Here is a 24,238-nt window from a genome sequence, read left to right as displayed (position 1 = left end):
TTATGGTTTTATAAATTTTAGAATTATTTTTAAAATTCAGTTTTAACTAAAAACATTTCACAATAGGAAAATTGCTGCTAAATTCCTAAAAATATAAATTTGGGGTTAATTATCTGTTTTTAAGTAAAAACTATTTTCAGATAACATGGCAATTTAATTTCTTCTTAGAGGACCTGAATATGTATATTAAAAATTAAATTACATAAAAATTAATTATGTAGTTAATTTATAATCAAATGATTGGAAAGAGATTACTATATAGATTGAAATTGTGAATTGTTAATTTCTATCTTATTCATATAGTATATTATTAAAACTTAAAATTCATCGGCTTCAATTTGAAAAAGCAACAACAATGGGTATGAATGATTTTTTCTTTTACCCTCCATAATTTTAAATTGCCACCTAACTTGGAATGTTAAGAGAATGTATTTTTTCTTTCAGCAATTATCTTGAGATAAAACTGTTTTTTTCCCTCAGAATTTTCTAATTAAGCAACTTGGAGAAAAATTAAAATTAACTGGAAAGAAGGCAAAATAAAGTAAGAATGGTTAAAAAACGCTAGGTGAAAGAAAAGCTATATTTCAGGCTAAAACCAAGGTAGAAAATAAATTCTTTAAAAATTAGGAATCAAGATTGTAAGAATTATAGAATAATAGAAATTAAAAAAACAAGGGGATGATTAAAATAGGCAAAGTATAAATGTTGGGTTAAATTTTAACTTTTAAAAGGAAGCAAGATGAGTTTGTAAAAATTTAAAATGAAGAAAAATAAATTTTATCTAACATATTTATTGAGCGCCTACTGTGTAATAGGTAAAAAAAACTTTTGGTCTTTATATCATATTCCCATGCTTCCTAAGCATTCAACAGACATAGGAACTGTACTTATACCCTACTTATGCTACTCTGCTTATTTCCTCAACAAAATGCACATGCACTCACACACATGCATATATACCTGTGATGAGACCAATAGACCACAGGAAAGAAGTTCTTACGATTTCTGTTTCCACTGCTTTCCTTCAGATCTTATTCTGGCCATTTGCAGGAGGCACTGTTATTCTCACACTTGTATATAATTGAAGCTCCAAGCATTTCAGATAAAAGCTCTACTTTTGGATATAATGGAAAGAGCAGTTATATCACAATAAGCTCTCTCTTGCTAGCTAAAAAGCTATAACTTTAGAGTATTATCTTTCACTGGGAAAATACAGTGTACCACCTTATTATTTATTCTTTACCTTAAATCTCTAAGATTTAAAATTTTTATTATGCTAGTTATATTTTTCTTTGCTGAATTGTTCATGAAATTCTTTTATGTGAAATCAATCCATAAATATTTATTGTACACCTGCATATACCTAGTACAGTGCTGTGCATTATATAGCAAGAAGGCACTGTCATTTCAAATTATATTATGGTTGGCCTCTAATAATATCTATAAAATGTTGGTTGAATCAATAACAGGTGTTCCTTCTTATTATTTAGATGGAAGTGAAAATGTGACAGGATTGGACCTTTCAGATTTTCCAGCATTAGCAGACCGAAACAGAAGGGAAGGAAGTGGTAACCCAACTCCATTAATAAACCCTTTGGCTGGAAGAGCTCCTTATGGTAATTAAGCTTTTTAATGATGGCCAATGGAAACTTTCCATTGCACATACATATACACGTACTAGTATACATGTGTGTATGTTTTCAGATCAGAGTAGTATAATTTGTTGGATATACTCAAAGTGTATTTTCCTCCCAGAATACCATCATAGCAAAGTTAAATGGGAAAACTTAGTTTGTACAGAAACACCAAAAAAAAGTCCTCATTGTTATTCAGTAGTTATTTTCTTCTGGCAGTTCTGCATTAATACACCTTAATGATTTTGTGATCTGCCTTTTATTAATTTGTCACACATTTTTTAAAAGAATACATTATTAGTGATTAATAATGACTGACCATACAGTAAATATTTTTTTCTAAGCCAGTTTTTTGGCCTCCACACTATTGACATTTGGGTCAGATAATTCCTTGTAAATGAGGGGCTGTCTTGTACATTATAGGATATTTAGCAACATCCCTGGCCTCTGCCTACTGGATGCCAGTATCCCCTCTTACCTCGCACCTCTCATCCTTCCCCCATTGTGACAACCGCAGGTGTCTCCATAATTGACAAATGTGTGGGAGGGAGGAATTGCCTCCTGTTGAGAACCACAGCTCATGGGTCATGTATAGTTTATGTAGACTTTCCGTCACCATTAAAATACCCCATTTTACTGACTCTAATAAGAAATTTGTTTGATAGATGCTAAATATTTTCCATATATTCCTTGACCTTTAAATGTTCAAATGTATACAATACAGGATTTATTTGTATATTATAGGACAGTTGTAGAAACATGTGCAGTAACAATTTAGACATGAAAATTAGGTAGCTGCAATGTAGCCGTATTCTTTGTATTCGTCGCACATAGTAGGTAATAGTTTCTTTCTGGCAGAACCTGATAGAGACCAATAGCAGAAAACAATGAACTTAGAGGGATCAGTTCATCACTCTTCCAACTGTTTTTTCCCATTTTCAACCTAGAAGAATTTTCATGCCTTTCAGAATATGAATACAAATAATATATGAAGAAGGGAAAAAGTAATTGTTCATATTCTGAAGTTTCCAAATCAGTCTTCCAAAATTAACAAAAAATGATCTGGAAGTTGAGTACCTAGCTACTTGATTCTCAGTTCAGACTCTAATGTTTTTAACCTTTCCTCATAGGTCCACTTTTTCATCCCTTTAATCATTCCCGTTGCTCTCCTTGGACCAACTCTAGTTTCTCCATATCGTTCTTGAACTGTGGCGCCCCAAACTGGATATTGTTCTCCAATAAGGGCCAGACTAATGCCAAGTATAGTGGGAGGATTACTTCCCAGTTCTTGCATGTTTTACATCTATTACATGGAGTCCAAGAAAATCTGAAATAATACGGAGTTGTTTAATAATTGATTGCAATTTGCTCACTCTGTAAGTCACTTTCAAGTAGAATACTGACATATTCTCTTAAAACTTATTTTGTTCATTTGTATTTGACAACTGGTTTTTATAATAGCTAGTCAAATATTTAAAACAAGCTTTTAAACAAAAAAGTATTAATGGTATTATCAATATCAAATTATGTCTTAAACACTTATTTCCCTTGCATTATTTTGTAAATTGGGTTATTAATCAATATATAAAAATTTAGTTCTTTATTGTTATTCTTAATACTAATTTTTTTAAAGTATGCTTTCAGAGCAAAATATTTTGGTATATTATGAGGGAACTTAACTTTTTATAATTTTTAGCAAAATATCATAAATATCAATTGCAATTCTCTGGATTATTTTCATTACATAGTTGGAATGGTAACAAAACCAGCAAATGAGCAATCCCAGGACTTCTCAATACACAATGAAGACTTTCCAGCATTACCTGGTTCCAGCTATAAAGATCCAACATCAAGTAATGATGACAGTAAATCTGTAAGTAAATGAGAATTATGTATGTCAATAATGTAGTGTTTTCCCTTCAGATTTCTCTTATATTAACAGTTTTATAGACTAGATTATATTAAGGACTTACTAAATACTATTACAAAATTGTTTATCTTGAATATTCGTAATAATCTAACTTCTGAAGAATGTGGAAACTCTATAACTTAGAAGATAGCCTATTTTTTTCCTATTTCATATAGGTTTGCAAATTTCTGTTGAACTTCTCAGAGTTAATTTAGACTTTTATTGTAGTCCCTGTCAGCTGGATCCCATGAAGTTTGATATTATAGCCTTCTAAGGAGCTGTGTTTTTCTTGAGTAAGTTTTCTCCTTGAAGAATCTTTATACACATTTTTATTCCTGTGTTGATTCAGCCAACTCAGCTTCCTCTTTCTGACTTAACGAATATGTTTATTTCTTCCACATTGCACTGAAAGTAGCTTTTTTTTTTTTGTGATCGAAGTTTGTATATTAAAATATTTGATAAAGAAGAATAGTGGGTAAGAATTAAAATAAATATGAATTTTAAAAGTGCATATGTTCTGACTTATCTTGGAGGTTTTTAGGGTGATGTTTAGGTATTTAGTTTCTCTTCTAAATGAAAATATTGAAGATTTGTAATTTCAAGTGTATTCTGAGATGATGGTTAATATATTTTGTCTGTGACTGAAAATCTGAGATAAATAAGAATATTTTTCAGCCCTGACTGATTTGGCTCAGTGGATAGAGTGTCGGCCTGCGGACTCAAGGGTCCCAGGTTCAATTCCAGTCAAGGGCATGTACCTTGGTTGCAGGCATATCCCCAGTGGGGGGTGTGCAGGAGGCAGCTGATTGATGTTTCTCTCTCATCAATGTTTCTAACTCTCTCTCCCTTTCCCTTCCTCTGTAAAAACATCAATAAAATATTTTTAAAAAGAATATTTTTCATTTATTTCTTGTCCTTTAAATGTTCAAGTGTGTACAATACAGGATTTATTTGAATACTAATAGGACAGTTGTAGAAACAAAAAAATTTAATGTAGAACTTGGAACACAGGTAATAATTTACTGCCAAATTAAATATAATAAAGAATGAATAGAAATGTGAATTTAAAACGTTTATACGTAACAAAAATTAATGTTATGTTTAATTTTTTTTTTTCATGTTAGAATTTGAATACATCTGGCAAGACAACTTCAAGTACAGATGGACCCAAATTCCCTGGAGATAAAAGTTCAACAACACAAAATAATAACCAGCAGAAAAAAGGGATCCAGGTGTTACCTGATGGTGGGACTCCATAAAATATGTCAGTGGTATTACAGAATTATTTTATTTTTTTACTTTTTCAGCAAAGATAAAAATGACTATGTTTTTCTTATTCAGGTCGGGTTACTAACATTCCTCAAGGGATGGTGACGGACCAGTTTGGAATGATTGGCCTGTTAACATTCATCAGGGCAGCAGAGACAGACCCGGGAATGGTACATCTTGCATTAGGAAGTGACTTGACAACATTAGGCCTCAATCTGAACTCTCCTGAGTAAGTTTTTTTCTTTCCTTCCATATTTGTACATAAGACCTGCCTGCATATCATCAAATTGTATCACCTGCTGCCACTAATTGTTGCTGTTATCTGTTGACTCATGGGTCATATTAGCTCCTGTATCTCCGTCATTTCACAATATTACTTCTTTTATAATTTGGCAGTTAAACACATATATGATCTTTCCAAATCCTAACATCTCAGCTCCTTGAATTTCTCTCCTCCAAAAATCTTACTCTTCTACTATACCTCACCTGCTTATCTCTTTTGTCATCCTTTTGAGCTTGCCATTATTAGTAACTTTAGTTTCTCTGTAATTTTAAGTCTGTGCTCCCATGCCACTTCTTATCTTCTATCTCTCTCTCTGTAGTGTTGGCCCCTGCAATCATTTGACTCTTTTGGGACCTTTATTCCATTCTTTTACCTTTTTGTTATTCCAAAACATCCCTGTCTCTCTTTCCCTGCAGTGAACTTATATTTCCTCCACCTATTCTATTTTTGACCTGTGCTATTGAGCCTGGCGGGAAAGAAACTTACAACTTCACTGCCAGGTTTCAATATAGTGTAGGTGTATAGCCCGGAAAAGGAAAAGTAGGACCTTAATTTTGTCAGCCATAGTCATAACAGCATGCCCAGTCCGTTTATTCTTTTGCTGTTTTATGCAGCTATTTTATATTTGCCTATTCAAACCCCTTACTCTCAGGTGATGGCCTTGGTTTTTTATTTCTATTTTTTAAAGAAAGATGGAAGCAATCAGAAGAGAATGTCAGCATAGTCCTCCAACCAAATCTAGCTATTTACTACCATCTGCACTTCCCTTATCTTGCACACTGTTGTTGTAGTTGATCCATTCTTTTCTTTGTTGGGTTTTTTCTGTCAGCATACAAATATGTTATTACTTTCATATTAAAAGTACTTCTTGATCTAATGCCAAAACCTCCCCCCCACCCCCATTTTTATATTCTCCTTTGAAGTAAAATTCTTTAAAAGAGCCATCTCTGTAAATCCCATTAGGACATTCTTCTATTCTTTGTTAATATTTTGTTCCTGCTACACTAAAACTACTCTTGTCAAGGTCATCAAATGAGCAGTGTGTTAATAAATTCATTGGTCACTTTCAGAAACTTATCCTTTTTTGGCCTGTCAGCAACATTTGACATACATAGTTAGAAGCACTGCTGCATTGCTTCTCACTAGTTTGAATGCTACCATCCTGTTTTGAATCACCATCCCTTCTTGCCTGGATTATTCCATTAGCTAGCTAATCACTGTGTTTTTTTTTTCTTCTTTCTTTACCCCACACAATCTCTTCCTTACACAGCAGCCAGGACAATTCATTTTTAATAAGTTTATTCTCTGCTATATACCCAGTAATGATTCATAGTTTCGTTATGGTTAAAAACCCAAAATATTTACAGGCTTTCTAATATCTGTAGGCCTGATTTCTGTCTCTCCAACAGCTTCTCCCTTTGTTTACTCTGTCCCAGCTTCACTGGCCTTTTTGCTGTACCTCAGACATGTCAGTTACGGCTCTGCCTTAGTGGTTCTAGCAGTTTCCTCAGATTAGGAAAGTCTTTGGCAGATAAATAATGGTTAATTCCTTACATTCTTCAAGTCTTCGTTCATATCTGACCTTTTAAATGATACCTAACCTGATACCTATATTTAATTATATAACTAATCTCCTTTCTCTACCCCTCCACTAATGGGGAATATTATTTTTTATGTAAATTGTTTTTGTCTGCCTCCCTCCAATTCACCATCCTGAACCAAAAAGTAAGTTTCATTTTGTCAGTGAGCTTTGCTTTGTTTGTTGATGTATTTCAAGCACCTGTAATGGATCCAGGCATATAATAAGCATTCAATAAATTATTTGCTTTTAATAATTACTGTGGAATTTTGGACCATAAAAATGGGAAAGTGATTTTACTTGGGGCATGGCATTAATGAATTCTAAGCATAGACATAGATATCTGTATGTCCAGTTGTTCATATGGAAAAAGGCATGCAGGTTATGATTATTACAATAGCTTTATTGACTCAAAAGATTGTCACAATGCAACTGTAAACCTACTTTTGCCAACCCCTGTATTTATAAAACCTTGTTTCAGTTTCCTGCTGTATAAAAGTCATAGTAAACCCAAGAAAGGAAATTAGAAATTAAAAGTTAATCTTTTTGAAGTTAATTGTTTTTCCTGATTTCCTGAACTAAAATTAGAACTCTTTTTTTCTACCCTGGACTTCAGAGTGTGTTTTTTTCCCCTCCTTTATTCAGAAATCTCTACCCCAAATTTGCGTCACCCTGGGCATCTTCACCTTGTCGACCTCAAGACATAGGTAGGAGATTGTATTTGTGTTAAGACCTTTAAAAGATATATTTATAACTGAGAATCAGTTAATAAGGCTTTTTTTATTTTATTATCTAGACTTCCATGTTCCATCTGAGTACTTAACGAACATTCACATTAGGGATAAGGTGAGTGTAGTTTATTATTCTACTCAGCATGAATTTATAAGTACTCAGGCACTGTTTTTCAGTTCAGATAGCATAATATTTTAAAATAATTACCAATGGTCTCAGGTATGATTTCACATGTTCATTCAGCTATATGTAGCAATTTTATTTCTACTTTGGTTTATAATTTTAATGTTTTTGATGAGGTTCTGGGTTACATTTTTAAAATATTTTCAACAAAACAATTTTAGGACTGATAAAATATTGCTTTATAGTTATCAGTAACAGGGTACAACCATAACTATAGTTGATGGGAATAAACAAACTTGAAATATTTAATAGATTCCTTCTCATGTTCATACAGAAGAAGACATGCAGGTTATAATTATTACAGTAGCTTTATTAACTCATAAGAATAGTACAATGCAACTGTAAACCTTCTTTTGCCAATCTCTGTATATATAAAATCTTTTTTAGATTTTTATATCCTTATCTGTTAGAAATATTTTCTTATAGTGCAGATACAGGGTTTTTAATAGAACTATATATTATTTTTTTCAAAACGATTTATGACTTTTGGCTTTTTTCTGTTTGGTTTTTTTTTTTTCTTTCTACTTTTGAATTACCTAAAATTCTAATTATAAAGAAATTGTTAACAGATTGCAGCTTTAATTTTTTTTATTTTTTTCCCCCCTAGTCAAAGAAAGAAAGTGGGAAACACTTTAGGGAAAAGAACTAAGAGTTTATCTTTGTTAGAAATGGTATCTGGATTTTGGCCTTGTGAAAGGATATAATACATTAAAATTACATATTTGTGTTTTTCATTTGTGTATAGTGGCTAATGTAAATGACAGTGTTCTGCATTTGTATCAGTTATGTAGCCAAATCAATGTTGATGTTGTGGACAGGCAAGTAAAGAAATATATTTCTCCCTATGTCTTAATTTTTGAGTTAGGTGGAAGATAAGTATGAGATGGATAGATATCTTTTTCTATTTTTGGATTGTGTGATTTGTTGCCACCTCCATTATAGGGCTCTTTTGCTCCTAGTACCTAAAGGTTCCAGACCATTTCTCAGTGCCAATTTAAGAAATACTAACAGGATGATTTGACACATTTGGTATTGCTACCTGAATGGGGATAATATGAATGGAGAAAAAATTACATTCAGATAACGTGTAACAGTTAAGTAAATACTTAAATACAGGATTAAGTAAAAAGATAAAAGTATTTTTGTTTTGGTGATCATTTAAGATTTATATTAATATCTCACCATTTATATACTTGGTGAGAATTTGAGACTATTGAACTCACATTTTATAGTTTGGTAGGCAATTAATTTGTTTCTGCTTTCTGAGGGACAAGTAAAGCAGTCATTTTATACATTCATTTAAACAAAAAAAAAAGTCTCTTCATGATTTTTGTGCTCAACATCCATGATTTGCTAAATATATATAACCAACTGACTTGTGGTTGTGTCATTGTCAAATGTAGATTCAGTAACATTTCCTGTGAGTCTATCAGACATTCTACAAGGCTTGTTCACGTACAATCACTTAATTTCATTTTCATTCTTAGTAACCCTTATAAGATGTCATTGTCTACACTTTATAATTGAAAGTTTAGAGACATTAAATTACTTGAACATGGTATGTTAGTAAGTAAAGGAATTACGTCTCAAATATATAAGTGCTGAATCTTTGAGCACAATGTTTCACTATTACCTGCTCCCACATTGGTTAACTGATAAATCCCTTAAGTAAGACATTCAGCATTTGAACTTAATTGGAAGTTTTTATTTAGCTCTTTTCCTAGTAGTACATAAAATAGATGTATCAGAAGTAATTGTTAAATAACTTCAATTACTTAAATAATAAACTACCCTAAATGATGAAACTCTTCTTTAGAATTACAGCTACTGGTATAATCATGTAATAGTAGTTATCTGCTATAAAGAGAATTTGTTTCTGTTTTTACTTTAGTGGTAGCAGTTATATGATAAGATTTTCAGACTTGTTTTACATTTGAGAATAATTTATTTCTCTTTTCCAGCTGGCCGCAATAAAACTTGGCCGATACGGAGAAGACCTTCTCTTCTATCTCTATTACATGAATGGAGGAGACGTATTACAACTTCTAGCTGCAGTAGAGCTGTATGTTCAAAATACTTTTTAAACAATTTTTGTAATATAGTGGCTCTTGTTTACTCTGAAAGCTGCTTTTTAAAAAAAAAAATGATGATGGCTATAGTTTTTGTCTTTTGTTTTTTAAAGTGCAAATATTTCTCCATTAAAAATTTATTTTTAAATTTAGTAAAATAAAGTTAATTTATATTGAAACCTTAGATTACTATGGCTTCATAATCACTGTGTACATAAAAAGAATTTTAACTTAACCCTAAGTTTGTAAGAAGCCTGAAGGCAGAATCAACTTGGATCATGGATTTGGTGAATCTAATTTTTATAAGATATGGTTCATAACTGGTTCATCTGAGTCCTTGTGGAACCACATATGTTAATGACAGTGAATTTCATCATTAAATAAATATTATGTGGACAAGATATATTACATATATCTTATATGTTTTGAAATATTGATAAGATAAAATCCAACTTACATTACTGTTAAAAAGTTGGTCCACGGATATATTTTTTTCTGAGCATTTCTGTTTTTACCTGATGCCCTACAAATAAAAAGTTTGTGTTGTTTCTCATGTACAGTTGGTAACATATTAGTCATTCTAATCATGTTTGCTATACAGTGAGTTACTTAAAATTTTCTGATGTTATGATTAGGAGACATTTTTATAGATTTAAATATTTTATAACATTCCTTATAATATTTCTATAAATGGCTTTGATTAGATACTTTAATATAAAATTTACTGTGTTGATAAATTGTTTTTTATTTCTCAGCTGAGAGTTGGTTTTTTTCTCATGCTCTTTTCACATTTTTTTGTAAGATAGTAATTGGTAACTGTTCCTTTTAAGTTATAAGTAAATAAATTCATCCATCCATCACTGGCTATTTTGTCTCATATCGTATTTCTAAAAATTACCTCATGTTATAGGTAGAAAGGTATTTGTTTACTTGTAGATTTTATGTGAATTTAAATAGTTAATTCAAATAGATATTATATTTAGTTCCATACAAAATAATTCAAGTAGTTAGCATTTTTGTTTGTTTTAATAGATATTTCAATTTCTGTTGAATATTAAGAACAAAAAAGTGAAGTTTCTAGAACACAATCGATCTTTATTTGGTCTCCCTAGCATTTTACCACATCACTCATAAAGTTTTTAAGATCTCGTTCTGTTTGCATTAAAACTTTCTTCAGTTAAGTAAAGATGTGGGTTTTGGGAAAATTAAATTATTTTCCTGTTTTTATTTCACTAGGGTTGTATGTAATAACAATAAAAGTCAGGACAAAGAAAGATTCTTATTTATTTATTTTATGTGTAATAATTTTCTTTAAAAAGTTTTAAAAATGTGAGCCACAGGAAAAAAATTAATTGTCTTTTTCTCTTAAAAATTGAAGTTTTAACCGTGATTGGAGATACCACAAAGAAGAACGAGTATGGATTACCAGGGCACCAGGCATGGAGCCAACAATGAAAACCAATACATATGAGAGGGGAACATATTACTTCTTTGACTGTCTTAACTGGAGGAAAGTAGCTAAGGTATATATTTTGTTCATGTGTAAATGTATAAATCTAGAGTTAAAAAAGAAGTGACCTCTCTTGTCTGTTTATATGTACCAATGCATTCATTTTAGTAACGTGCCAGGTATTTGATCTTTTGTCTCTACCTCCTCAGCTTGATTTAACTCTAGGAGAGTATGCAGAAACTGTTCATTTCACTCACAGTTAGAAAAATGATTGAACTTGGTAAGAAATTTTGTAATTTTTCAAAAGCCTGCGTGACATTGTAAATATTTTTATTTCTACTCAGTTGTAAAATAAAGATACACTTGTGCAGTGCCAGTCATGTATTATGTTATAATTACTTTTTATTAAACAGGTCTGAGATTTCCCTGAAACCAATATATAAACAGATACGTATAGTGTTTTAAAACAATTCCACCCATTGAAAAAAAGCTATTTAGAGTTTTGAAACAGAAGACTGTTCATTGGATGATTTTTTAGTTGTTAGTTTGGGGGGGGTGGGTTGTTATTTTTTTTTTCTTTTGAGTCAGCTTTACTAAACTGATAAAAAGGTAAAACATTTTAAGAAAACAATGTAAAGTGCTTACCAGATATTTATCACGAAAAACGTTTTACATCATAATATTTCTTATAAAACTTGAAAAATACAAAGGATTAATTTTTTTAATTACTATTTTTTAGGTGTTTTCTGAAAGATAAATGTCGTTACTTCTCAGACCAAGTCCATATACCACTATAGACTGTATTTGAGTTATTTTAACAATTCTACTTAAGCATATCTTGATTTCAAAAGATAGATCTGTGTTCTAACTTTTTAGTTATGTTAAAATAATTATATTCATTACAAATAGTACATAAGACATTGTGTATATTACGTGTTCTTTAAGAAGTGATAGTGTAATAGAAAGCCATAGTCTTTGTTGACATGGATTTAAATTTAACTCTTGTTTCTGCTATTTCTGCTATTTTATGCTTTCACCTTGTGCAAGTTCCTTTTAAATTGAAATACTTGCCTCTAGATTGTCATGAACTTTAAATGAGATTACACATAAACACATTTACACTAAATGTAGTGCTTGGCAAATACTGGTTATTTATATATGAGATTAGCTGTGATAGTTTGTTGCTGCTATTTTTACCATTGTTATTACAGCTTATTACTTTTTCCCAAAGATGGAAAAACAATAATTGATTGTTGTTAGGTTAGGCCAATAGTCCTCAAATTTAAGTTTATATCAAAATTACCTGGAGGCCTTTACACAGATTGCTTGGCCATACTGCCATTGTTTCTGATTTAGTAACTTTGTAGATGGAACGTGAGAATTTTTATTTCTAACAAGTTCCCAAGTAATGCCAATTATGATGCTGGTCTTTGTCTGGAGCCATACTTTAAAAAACTCTCAGTTAGTTGATTCTGTAGGAAAGAGAAAGTCTCTATTGGAGGATGAAAAATTCTATTAGGAAATAACTGAAGTTTTTTCCATTCAATTTGAGGCTTTTGCTCAAAATAATTGTAAATTATTCCAAATTTAGTATATGCAAAAAAGGGATGGATGTGTGAAGTCGATAGATATATAATTTTAGATAAATTTCAGTTCAGTATATGTGAAGAAAATCAAGTTATGTGAAAAATACTTGTTTTCTATAGAACTAAGTTCTCTCCATAAAGTTAAATATTCAGAAACAATTTAATAGGGCATCTATTAAACATTAATAGGACCCCTTATTATCTCACAAAAGGAAATCCGTAGTCAGATAAATGTCATTTTAAAGAATATTTTGTTTGTGAGTGTGTGTACACACGTGCACACAGAAAATAATTTTACCCAATTTTATCTCATATTGTTGAAGTTTTTCTTAACCTTTTCCTTTAAAATCTTTATCTGTGAAGTAGGAAAATAAAATTTGGGAAATATCACTAAACTATTCCCTAAGAAATATCTCTTGAAGTAATTTGCTAGCCTCTTGTACTGATACTCTTCAACAAAATTATTTTCATAGTAATGAAAGCAAGTGGAATTTTGATCTTTATCAAATTTATTTTGGTTGTATTAAAATACACGTTTAGCTGAAACCGGTTTGGCTCAGTGGTAGAGCGTCAGTCTGCGGACTGAAAGGTCCCAGGTTCGATTCTGGTCAAGGACATGTACATTGGTTGTGGGCACATCCCCTGTAGGTGTGCAAGAGGCAGCTGGTCGATGTTTCTCTCTCATCGACGTTTCTAGCTCTCTCCTCTGCTCTGTAAAAAATCAATAAAATATATATTTTTTTAAATGCCTTTAAAAAAATACACGTTTATAAACTTAAACCAAATTGTATTGTATTCATAGAATACACTTTTGCACTGGCTTCTGTTTTTTCAGGCTGTTTCCAGTATTTTTCTAGAAACTGGATTACTGAATTAAGAAATTAATTTAATTCATAGTTCTATTCATTAATAGATTCCATTATTCTACACAAACTCCATTAAAATACCAGGTCCCAAGTTAATTTCAAAGTCCTCATCTGTAAAGTGGGTGTGGCTTACTATTTACACTTAAAGAACATGCATTAAATAACTTCAACTCATTGTAAGAAGCATACACTAAGAATTAGTATTATCACCGAAACTGCTTTGGCTCAGTGGATAGAGCGTCATTCTGCGGACTGAAGGGTCCCAGGTTCGATTCCGGTCAGGGGCATGTACATTGGTTGTGGGCACATCCCCAGTGGGAGGTGTGCAGGAGGCAGCTGGTCGATGTTACTCTCTCATCGACTTTTCTAGCTCTCTGTCCCTCTCCCTTCCTCTCTGTGGAAAATCAATAAAATATTTAAAAAAAAAAAAAAATTAGTATTATAACTAATAGCTTGATGTTACCATGGTATCATGAAAAGTATTAGCCTGATTCAACTATAATCAGGTCTCCATCCAGAATATCTTGTATATGAGGTTCTTTTTCTTTAGCAAATCACTTAATATTTTTAGGGAAATTAAGAATTATAATGTTAAGGGATTATTAGATTATTTATATCAGAAATACTTATCCCTAAAAATTCTGACTCTGAGTTCTAGAATGTGGCCCATTATTTATTTTAAAAATGTCTTATATGTCAATAATTTATGTACATAAAAATTTTGATACTGCCTTTGCTTATTCTCCCCTTTTAGATAATCTTTTTTATTTATTTTTCATTTTTTTATTTTTACCAGAGAGAGAAAGGGAGAGAGAGAGAGAGAGCTAGAAACGTCGATGAGAGAGAAACATCGACCAGCTGCCTCCTGCACACCCCCTACTGGGCATGTGCCCGCAACCAAGGTACATGCCCTTGACCGGAATCGAACCCGGGACCATTCAGTCCGCAGACCGACGCTCTACCACTGAGCCAAACCAGCTTCGGCCCCTTTTAGATAATCTTGACTTGTCAGCAGACAGTGTGGTCTGTCCTATGTGGAATTACTCAGTATCCCACTAATTTAAAATTGTGGTAATTTGGATAGTGCGTATAGTCTTAATGAGTAAAATTTGAAAAATAATTTCATCCACAGAGAAATTTTAGATGCTAAAGTCGGCCCTATTATCAGTAGCTTTCTCAGACTAAACTTACAAGCTTAAGAATTTTTTCAGCCTAACTTTACCATTTGAGTCCAACATTGAATAGGATTTTTAATGCTTAGGATTTTTACCATATCATAGCCCTATATAAATAAGGGTGTTTTTTTTCTTTTCATTAACTTTATTGGTACATTTTAGTGCTTTTTATACTGTAATTAGGAATGTGCTTTTTTCAAAATAAAAATTATTTCTAATATAACTATACTTAAGATAGTTTGTTACTTCCTTCCTAAAATGTAATGAGAATTTATCATATTGTAGTTAAGGGAAAGCTGGCATTTCTGAGGATTTTGATCAGAAATAATAATTTTAATTGACATCTGAATCCAGTGCATGTATTCTATTTCTGCTTCATAGTAAACTTTTGAGAATATGTAAACCTAATTTTATTAATAGAAAAACTAAGACATTAAAAGTTGTTTTTTAAAAGTTTCTAGAACTCTTTCTAGCCTTTAAAATAATTAAACTGTAATCTAAATTTTTTCCCATTAGAGCAAATACATACATAGATCTTCTAATACCTATGCTTTTAATACTTCAAAAGTTAAGTGTTCTGTTTCTAAAAGAAATGAAGAAAACTGTGTTTATTAATTCATCAGCCATTAGTTACACTTCTGCTAGAGGCCTGACACTAGACAGTAGGCAATTGTACACAAAAGAAGACATCTTAGAAACCAAGATGGCAGAATAGGTAAATGCCTAAACTGCTGCCTCGTACAACTATTTCAAAACTACAACTAAAGGACAAAATGGACATCATCCAGAACCACAGGAAATCTGGCTGAGTGGAAATTCTACAACTAGAAGGAAAGAGAAAAGCACCCCAAGACTCAGAAGAGCTGCAAAGGGATGAGATACGAAGACACATGAGCAGGGAGAGGACTGGCAGCTGAGTGCGTGGCTGGCTTTCTCAAGCAGGAGGGAGATTGAAGCTTCCGACTGTGCTGAACTCCAGTTCCGGGTGAGACTCTGGGAACTCAAGACTCATATGGGAAGAAACTGGATTGTCTGGCAGCGGGTGAAACTCGAGGGCGGCTTTCTCTCAGAGGTTCTTACAGTGATTACCACAGGACACTGAGACACAGGGGCCTATTAGGGCAGGGATGATGGGTAGCCAAGACTGTCTACTCTACCCTGAGACTCTGCCCCATCCAAGCTGAGCACAAAGGCTTTTGCAATTTTGCAAGTCTTGTCTCATAAGGGTTTTTCCAGCACAGAAGTTCTGCCAGTGTAGACACAGCTGATCCTCACAGCCAATTGGCCTGGAGTTCAATTCCTCCCAGTAATACCAACAACAATCAGGACTTAACTACATAGTCCACAAAGGAGTGCACCAAGAATGTCCACCTCAGGTAACTGGGGAGGCTGAGCGACTGAGTCGTATGGGACACCTAGCACACAAAGCTACTCTACCAACTCAAGGAAGCAACCAAAATGCAGAGACATACAGATCACAAATTTAAAAAATGGAGGAAAGCAAACGACTGGATATAGAGTTCAAAACAATGGTTATAAGGTTTTTCAAGAATTTTTTAGAAAAGTCCGATAAATTTAGTGAGACCCTCGAGGATATGAAAAAGGACAAACTAAAAATTAAACATACACTGACTGAAATAAAAAAATATATTTTTTAATATATTTTATTGAGTTTTTACAGAGAGGAAGAGAGAGGGATAGAGAGCTAGAAACATCATTGAGAGAGAATCGTTGATCAGCTGCCTCTTGCACACCCCCACTCGGGATGTGCCCGCAACCAAGGTGCATGCCCTTGACCAGAATTGAATCTGGGACCCTTCAGTCCGCAGGCTGACGCTCCATCCACTGAGCCAAACTGGTTCCGGCTGAAATAAAAAATATTATACAGACACCTAACAGCAGACTAGAGGACTGAAAGAATCAAGTCAAAGATTTGAAATACAAAGAAGCAAAAAACACTCAACCAGAAAAGCAAAAAGCAAAAGGATCCATAAATTTAAAGATAGTCTAAGGAGCCTCTGGGACTACCTCAAGCTTACCAACATTCGAATTATGGGGGTGTCAGAAGAAGAGAGAGAGCAAGATACTGAAAGCCTATTTGAAGAAATAATAACCAAAAACTTCCCCTACCTGGTGAAAGAAATAGACTTACAAGTACAGGAAGCGCACAGAACCCCAAACAAAAGGAATCCAAAAAGGACCACACCAAGGCACATCATAATTAAAATGCCAAGAGCAAAAGACAAAGAGAGAATCTTAAAAGCAGCAAGAGAAAAACAGTTAGTTACCTACAAGGGAGCACCCATACTACTGTCAACTGATTTCTCAACAGAAACTTTGCAGGCCAGAAGGGAGTGGCAAGAAATATTCAAAGTGATGAATAGCAAGAACCTACAACCAAGATTACTCTACCCAGCAAAGATATCATTTAGAATTGAAGGGCAGGAAAAGAGCTTCGCAGATAAGAAAAAGCTAAAGGAGTTTAATCTAAAAATCAAGTGAATAAAAAAATCTGATGAACAGAATAAACTAGTGAATATAATAAAATCAGGGACATATAAGGGGAGTGGACTGACAATTCTCAGGGGGAAAAAAGGGTTTGGGGGTGCGGGAAGAGAATAGACAAACATTGTACACCCATGGGTGAGGACATTGGGGTAGGGGTAAGGGCAGAGGGGGTGGACTGGATGGAGGGGGACTATAGGGGGGAAAAAAAGGAACACTTGTAATAATCTAAACAATAAAGATTTATTAAGCCGAAGCCAGTTTGGCTTAATGGATAGAGCATCGGCCTATGGACTGAAAGCTCTGGGTTTGATTCCGGTCAAGTGCATGTAACTTGGTTGCGGGCACACCCCCAGTGGGGGGTGTGCAAGAGGCAGCTGATGTTTCTCTCTCATAGATGTTTCTAACTATCCTCCTTCTCTGTAAAAAAATCAATAAAATATATTTTAAAGAAAAAAGATTTATTAAATTTTAAAAAAAGACTTCCTTGCCCCTACAGATTATTTAGAGGTGCATATGTGTTAAGTGTGTGCATATAGCATAAACATGTAAAAGAGATGTAATCAACAATCAAAGTTGGGGATATCAGTATATATTAAGCTTTGCGTATTTTAACAATGAAAGTATAGAAAAAACAAATAAGATTTAAAAATGGAACACTAAAGTGTGACCCATTTAATTTCTAAATCTGATATAAAGATCTTTGAGAGTCTCTTAATTATTATCCTATATAATAAAAAAGGGTAATATGAAAGTTGACCACGTGGTGGAACGAGCAGTCACCATGATACGCACTGACCACCAGGGGGGCTGGCACTCAATGCAGGAGCTGCCTCCTGATGGTCAATGTGCTCTCACAGGGGGAGCACTGCTCAGCCAAAAGCCCAGAAGCCAGAATCATGGCTGACGAGCACAGCGGTGGTGGCAGGAGCTTCTCCCACCTCTGCGGCAGTGGTGAGGATGTCCAACTGCGTGCAGAGAGCAGGCCTAAGCAGGCAGTTGGACATCCCCCAAAGGCTCCTGGGATGGGAAGGGGGTGCAGGCCGGCTGAGGGGACTCCCCTCCCCCCAAGTGCACGCATCTTTGCACAGGGCCTCCAGTATTAAAATATTTATGTTCCCTAGATTTAAACTGATTTTTTTTTTTTTTTAACATTTAAGGAAAATATATGTGCATTGATGAAACCACTGTAGTTTTAAATTTTAACAGTAGAATTCACCTAAGTGCAATGACAAAGACAGAATAATTGAACAGAATTTTATATTTTATAACTTAGGTTTTGAGATGTATGATTTGTCACAGTTACAAATAAATAGACCTTTTACCCTATAACAACACGTAGAACTAAAATGTTAGTTTTAATTTCTAAAGAATGATAGATCAAAAAGATACTTTCTTTACTAACTTGGTATGTATCTTCAAGCCAGACAATAAATTTTTTTAAAGCCTAGCAAGGAAAAAAGAGTTGTGCTTATACAGTGTATTAAGGAGAGCTGTGGTGATTGTGATGGTAATTTTGGTATTGCTAGTTTTTACTGATAAGCATGTAAGCACTGTGCTTTTGTTACTCTACAAACCTTATAAAGTGAACCTTTTTAGATTAAAGTCATCACTGTGTGCCTTCTTTATAAATATTTGTCAGTGGACTGAGTTTTTCAACATTAGTTATGATAGATGGTGTAATGAAGTGATTCTGTTTTGGATCTTGGGCTAAGAATATTAAAAATAATGTTTTATACTGGGAAAGTCATGGTATTACATGGATCTGGATTCTAATTCTAAACCTGACACTTGTATGTCTTGGGCATTTACCTCAGATGCAAAATGAAGATGTTATCTGCAATTATAAAGATTAGAATAAAATCAGCTATAACCCTAGTTTTGACACACATTAGAATTTCAGCAAGTTATACCTGCTCTTTCTGTAATTGTTAATGTAATATCCTTAATTATTAAATAGTTGGTTTTGTATCTCAAAATTTAATCATAACGTACGTTTTCATTTTAATTTAAGAATGGAATTCCTTCTTAATTTAATAGTGGGAATACTCATTATGAGATCAGTTCAGAACAAAATAGCTGATAAGGTAAAATATGGTAACCCATAGTACTAACATTACTTGCTGGCTTTCTTTAAATCATAATATATCATATTAAATAATTTTTAATGTAATTGACTGAATAGTTTGTGCTAAATGAATATAGGTTGTAGGATTAGTTACTTTAGAACAGCTTGCTCTTTGGATTTATAAAGGTATGAGTTTTACATTAATACTAGAGGCTCGATGCATGAATTCGTGCACCAGTGGGGTCCCTTGACTTGGACTGCAGGATCAGGCCGAAACCTGTTTTCTGACATTCCCAGAATGGTCCTGGATTGCGAGAGGGCACAGGCCAACCCTAGGGACTCCACCAGTGCACGATCGTGGCCGGGCAGAGAAGCAGGAGGTTGGCCAGCCAAGGAAGGACTGTGGGAGGGCCCCAGGACGTGTCCAGCCTTACACAGTCACAATTGGCCTGATCCCAGCAGCAAGCTAACCTACCAGTCCGAGTGTCTGCCCCCTGGTGTCAGTGCATGTCATAGCAACTGGTCAGCCAGTCAACTGTCTGCCCCCTGGTGGTCAATGCACATCATAGCGAGCAGTTGAGCAACCTTAGCATATCATTAGCATATACACTTTGGTTGAACGATCAACTGGACATATAGCATATAAGGCTTTTCTTATATTGGATAGGATGAAAATTATATTCTGCATCTCTTTGACCTTGGGGAAGTAGAAAAATAATGGCTTCAAAATTCTTAAAGTTTAAAACTCATGAGGTTAGTGTAGTATTTTGAAATTTTAATTGCAATAGGCTAGGCAGTTTGCTTTCAAATGTGCCTACATCAGCCACTGTATAGTTTTGGGTAGTAGTTACATCTTTTCAGGGTTTTGGTTTTATGAAATGGGAAGTCTGGAGATTTGTGAATTTTAAATTCATTGTTTTTCCTCAAATTTAAATAAGGTTAGAATAACTTTGTATGCTTTTTTAAATAATACATTCTAAAGTTTTTTATGAAAAATAAATTTTTAGTTTTTATATTTTATTGAATGAAGCTTTACTTTTAAATATAGCATGTCCCAAAAATGTATACACACTTTAACTGCAGGCAACTCACTTAATTTTCACTCCTTTTCAGGTTTAACTGATTTGAAATAATGGGTGAAGCCATACTAAGTTTTGAACAAAGAAAAATTATCCTAAAGTGGCATTATACTTCTTTTTATGGGGATACATAAAAGATCAAAGATAAAGCTTATGGTACAAAACCAGCAACAGTCGACGAATCGAGGGTGCACAAATACCGAACAAAATGATTGTTGATGTTTGCGATTCCATTGCTTCACGTTATCAGCAGTGCCTGGACCAGAACGGTCATCACTTTGAAAACTGATGTTGAAAAAGAAAATTATTTCTTTCTGTCGATTCTTTTAAATTTTGAAAATGAACTGTATGTTAATAAATGCTGACTTTATCATCTATTCAAAGTGTGTATACATTTTTGGGGACACCCTATATTCTCTAGTTTTCAGTGTTTTTTATTAGTGATATAGTACCCTGTCAAATTTTTATTTTTGAGGAGGAAAAAGCATAAAATTTGTGTCATAAAATAGATGTTCACAAGAAGTCTCACTTTTATGCAGGAAGTCTCTATTTGTCAGATAGAAATGACAGCCTATTATTTTCATTTAAGCTATATTTTAAGAGTTGGTATATCTATGTCTGTGAACATTCTCATAGATGTAGGTACGTATTTTGTTAATATAGTAAAATACGTTTTCACGAAACTTGGAGGACAAAGGGAGAGGAAATCAACTAAATTCTTAAATTTGGTTTTGTAGGAGTTCCATTTGGAATATGACAAATTAGAAGAACGGCCTCACCTGCCATCCACCTTCAACTACAACCCTGCTCAGCAAGCCTTCTAAAAAAAGACTTCCCTTTTCTTGGGGTATGGCTGTCTCAGCACAATACTCAACATAACTGCAGAACTGATGTGGCTCAGGCACCCTGGTTTTAATTCCTTGAGGATTTGGCAATTGGCTTACGCAAAGGGTCACCATTTGAGGTCCTGCCTTACTAATTATGTGCTGCCCAACAACTAAATTTGTAATTTGTTTTTTCTCTAGTTCGAGCAGGGTCTGAATTTTTTCATTTATTTTCTTTTTTTTTGCCAGCAGACAGACTTGGGTCTATAAAGACAAGCAAGTACACTGACAGAAGTTTACCGTTTAGTTTCTAAAATGTAAAAAAGAAAATCCACAAAAGACTCAACAAAATTAGACCACAAAATTTGCATTGTTCATTGTAGCACTATTGGTAATAAAATAACAAATGTTTGTGCATTTTTATGTGAAGATCCTTCTCGTATTTCATTTGGAAAGATGAGCAAGGTCTGCTTCCTTCATTTTACTTCCCCTTTTGTTTTTGAAAGGCAGTTTCGCCAAGCTTAACGCAAGAATATCTGACTGTTTAGAAGAAAGAGATTGCCACAATCTCTGGATGGTTTCCAGGGTTGTGTTATTACTGAGCTTCATCTTTCCAGAATGAGCAAAACACTGTCCAGTCTTTGTTACGATTTTGTAATAAATGTGTACATTTTTTTTAAATTTTTGGACATCACATGAATAAAGGTATGTATGTACGAATGTGTATATATTATATATATGACATCTATTTTGGAAAATGTTTGCCCTGCTGTACCTCATTTTTAGGAGGTGTGCATGGATGCAATATATGAAAATGGGACATTCTGGAACTGCTGGTCAGGGGACTTTGTCGCCCTGTGCACTAAAGGGCCAGATTTTCAGCAGCCAAGGACATCCATACCCAAGTGAATGTGATGGGACTTAAAGAAGTGAACTGAGACAATTCACTCTGGCTGTTTGAACAGCAGCATTTCATAGGAAGAGAAAAAAAGATCAATCTTGTATTTTCTGACCACATAAAGGCTTCTTCTCTTTGTAATAAAGTAGAAAAGCTCTCCTCACTGCAGTGTTGACTTTGATTTGAAATTGTGGAATTATTTCTTCAGTAATGAAATTAGAAGATAAATAAAAACTAAGGGGGGTTTACAAATATCAAATTGAAGGGTGTAACTAAACAATTTAAAATGTAGTTTCAGTTTTTGACAAGTAGTATCACCATTTCAGTTGTAGGTTATTTAAAATATAGACATTTTTAATACTAACCAAGTTCAAAACAGAAAAACTATTAGAAATAAAACTTCCTGGTCTCTCTTGGGACCCAATCAAAATGCTTTTCTTTTGTGTGAAACTTGTAAGAAATTTCTCGATAGACTTTCGATATTTATCTTTAAGAAGTAATACTCAAATTAAGGGAAGACAAAAGCAGTGGCAGGACAGACTTCATCTCCCATGTGCTGACCTGGATATTTCACACAAGTTGATGGGTTCTTTTCCATCTAAAGATAAATACTGTCTTTAAAAATGTCTGAAGACTGAAGTTATGGAAGCAGAATTAAAGATAGTAAAGTGGAGTGCGGGGAGTGAGTATTGATCTTTAAATTTTCCCTTTTAACCTGTTTTTCTATGAAGAGTAAAAGTTTGACATTTACCAAATCATGTTTGAAAATGAAACATTTATGTCATTTCTTTTTTTGTCAGGATTATAAGGTGGCAAGATTTATCTTTTTCTATGTATTTTGAGATATGAAGCTGATATAAAAATAACAGGATTTATTTAATCTCTCAGATATAAACCAAAGCGTCTCTTCTATAGGAAAGATAGCACTTATATAATTATAATTTTATTGTTATGAAAAAAATCTTCACAGAACACACACCATTTGACATAAACCAGTGTCAAATCCTACAAATAAATTTCTTTTTTTTAAAAAAAATACATTTTTTCATAATAATGTACTGTTAAATGTAACTTCCTACAAAATCATGAAAGGAAGAAGGAAAAAATGGAAGGGGGTCTTTATTCTTTTTTTTTTTTTTTTAATATATTTTATTGATATTTTACAGAGAGGAAGGGAGAGAGATAGAGAGCTAGAAACGTCGATGAGAGAGAAACATCGACCAGCTGCCTCTTGCACACCCCCTACCGGGGATGTGCCCGCAACCAAGGTACATGCCCTTGACCGGAATCGAACCTGGGACCTTTCAGTCAGCAGACCGACGCTCTACCACTGAGCCAAACCGGTTTCGGCTGGGGTCTTTATTCTTATGATACAAACATAACATAAAGTGTCACCATAATCATGATTAGTACTGAGTGAATGACTCAGAAGAGCATAATAGCTCTTATCAAGTGGTTTGTTTTCTTAATTGCCATATGCAAAATAAAGTACACACTTTTTCAGTTTCCTGAGTTCTTTCACCCTAAATCATCAAAATGCAAAACTCTTTCATGTAAACCAGTTTTTTATAACTTGTTAATATCTGAAATTACCATGCTCAAGATCCAAGTTTTAAAATTCTATATGAAATTTTAAAAATACTATATTAAAATCTTTAATATAACACACTTCTATATTCCTTTGTTTTATACTTTGTGTTTTTACATGTGCAGAAGTTGACCTAAACTAGTTATTTCACATTTTCTTTCATAGGTTTAGATTTTATTAACTTTTCCCTATATAACTAGAGACATAAATGTATACATTATGTTAAATTTTTTTTTTGCTTTTACTATAATTGGCTTTCTGGAACCACAAGCTATTTAGTTACAAAGAAAAGTCCTTTTGGTTATTTAGTTTAAAATTTACATTTTATGGTTCTTGTGATATTTTAATTTATATGGAAAAACTCCATTTTCAGGGATTTTTTCAATGAGCACATAATTTTTCTTTAATTAAAAAAATTTTAATAATAAGGACTGAAAGTTTATTTGAATTTTAATAGTATATATATATAGCCAAATATTTATCTGGTCTTATCCTTTTTGCCACTGGACTTGAAACACAATAGGTGCTTGATAAATACATG

The 24,238-nt window shown here is 33.3% G+C and overlaps 1 protein-coding gene across 4 annotated transcripts in view; it reads left to right on the top strand.

Moving 5' to 3' along the window:
* The window catches only part of CNOT2 (CCR4-NOT transcription complex subunit 2), a 123,605-nt gene extending 101,333 nt beyond the window's left edge, over positions 1–22,272 (top strand). For all 4 annotated transcript variants that reach the window (XM_084878901.1, XM_084878899.1, XM_084878902.1 and 1 more), the window contains 9 exons: positions 1,491–1,616; positions 3,383–3,507; positions 4,668–4,788; positions 4,885–5,041; positions 7,320–7,381; positions 7,471–7,520; positions 9,551–9,651; positions 11,037–11,181; positions 21,125–22,272. In XM_084878901.1, coding sequence (XP_084735027.1) covers positions 1,491–1,616; positions 3,383–3,507; positions 4,668–4,788; positions 4,885–5,041; positions 7,320–7,381; positions 7,471–7,520; positions 9,551–9,651; positions 11,037–11,181; positions 21,125–21,211 — 974 coding nt within the window. In that variant the 3' untranslated portion in view covers positions 21,212–22,272. The remainder of the gene's footprint in view (positions 1–1,490; positions 1,617–3,382; positions 3,508–4,667; positions 4,789–4,884; positions 5,042–7,319; positions 7,382–7,470; positions 7,521–9,550; positions 9,652–11,036; positions 11,182–21,124) is intronic.
* Positions 22,273–24,238: the final 1,966 nt, after the last annotated feature.

This window comes from Pipistrellus hanaki, assembly GCF_964339955.1.
Source record: "Pipistrellus hanaki genome assembly, chromosome: 3".
NCBI lineage: Eukaryota > Metazoa > Chordata > Mammalia > Chiroptera > Vespertilionidae > Pipistrellus > Pipistrellus hanaki.
This window is presented reverse-complemented; position numbering and strand designations above follow the sequence as displayed.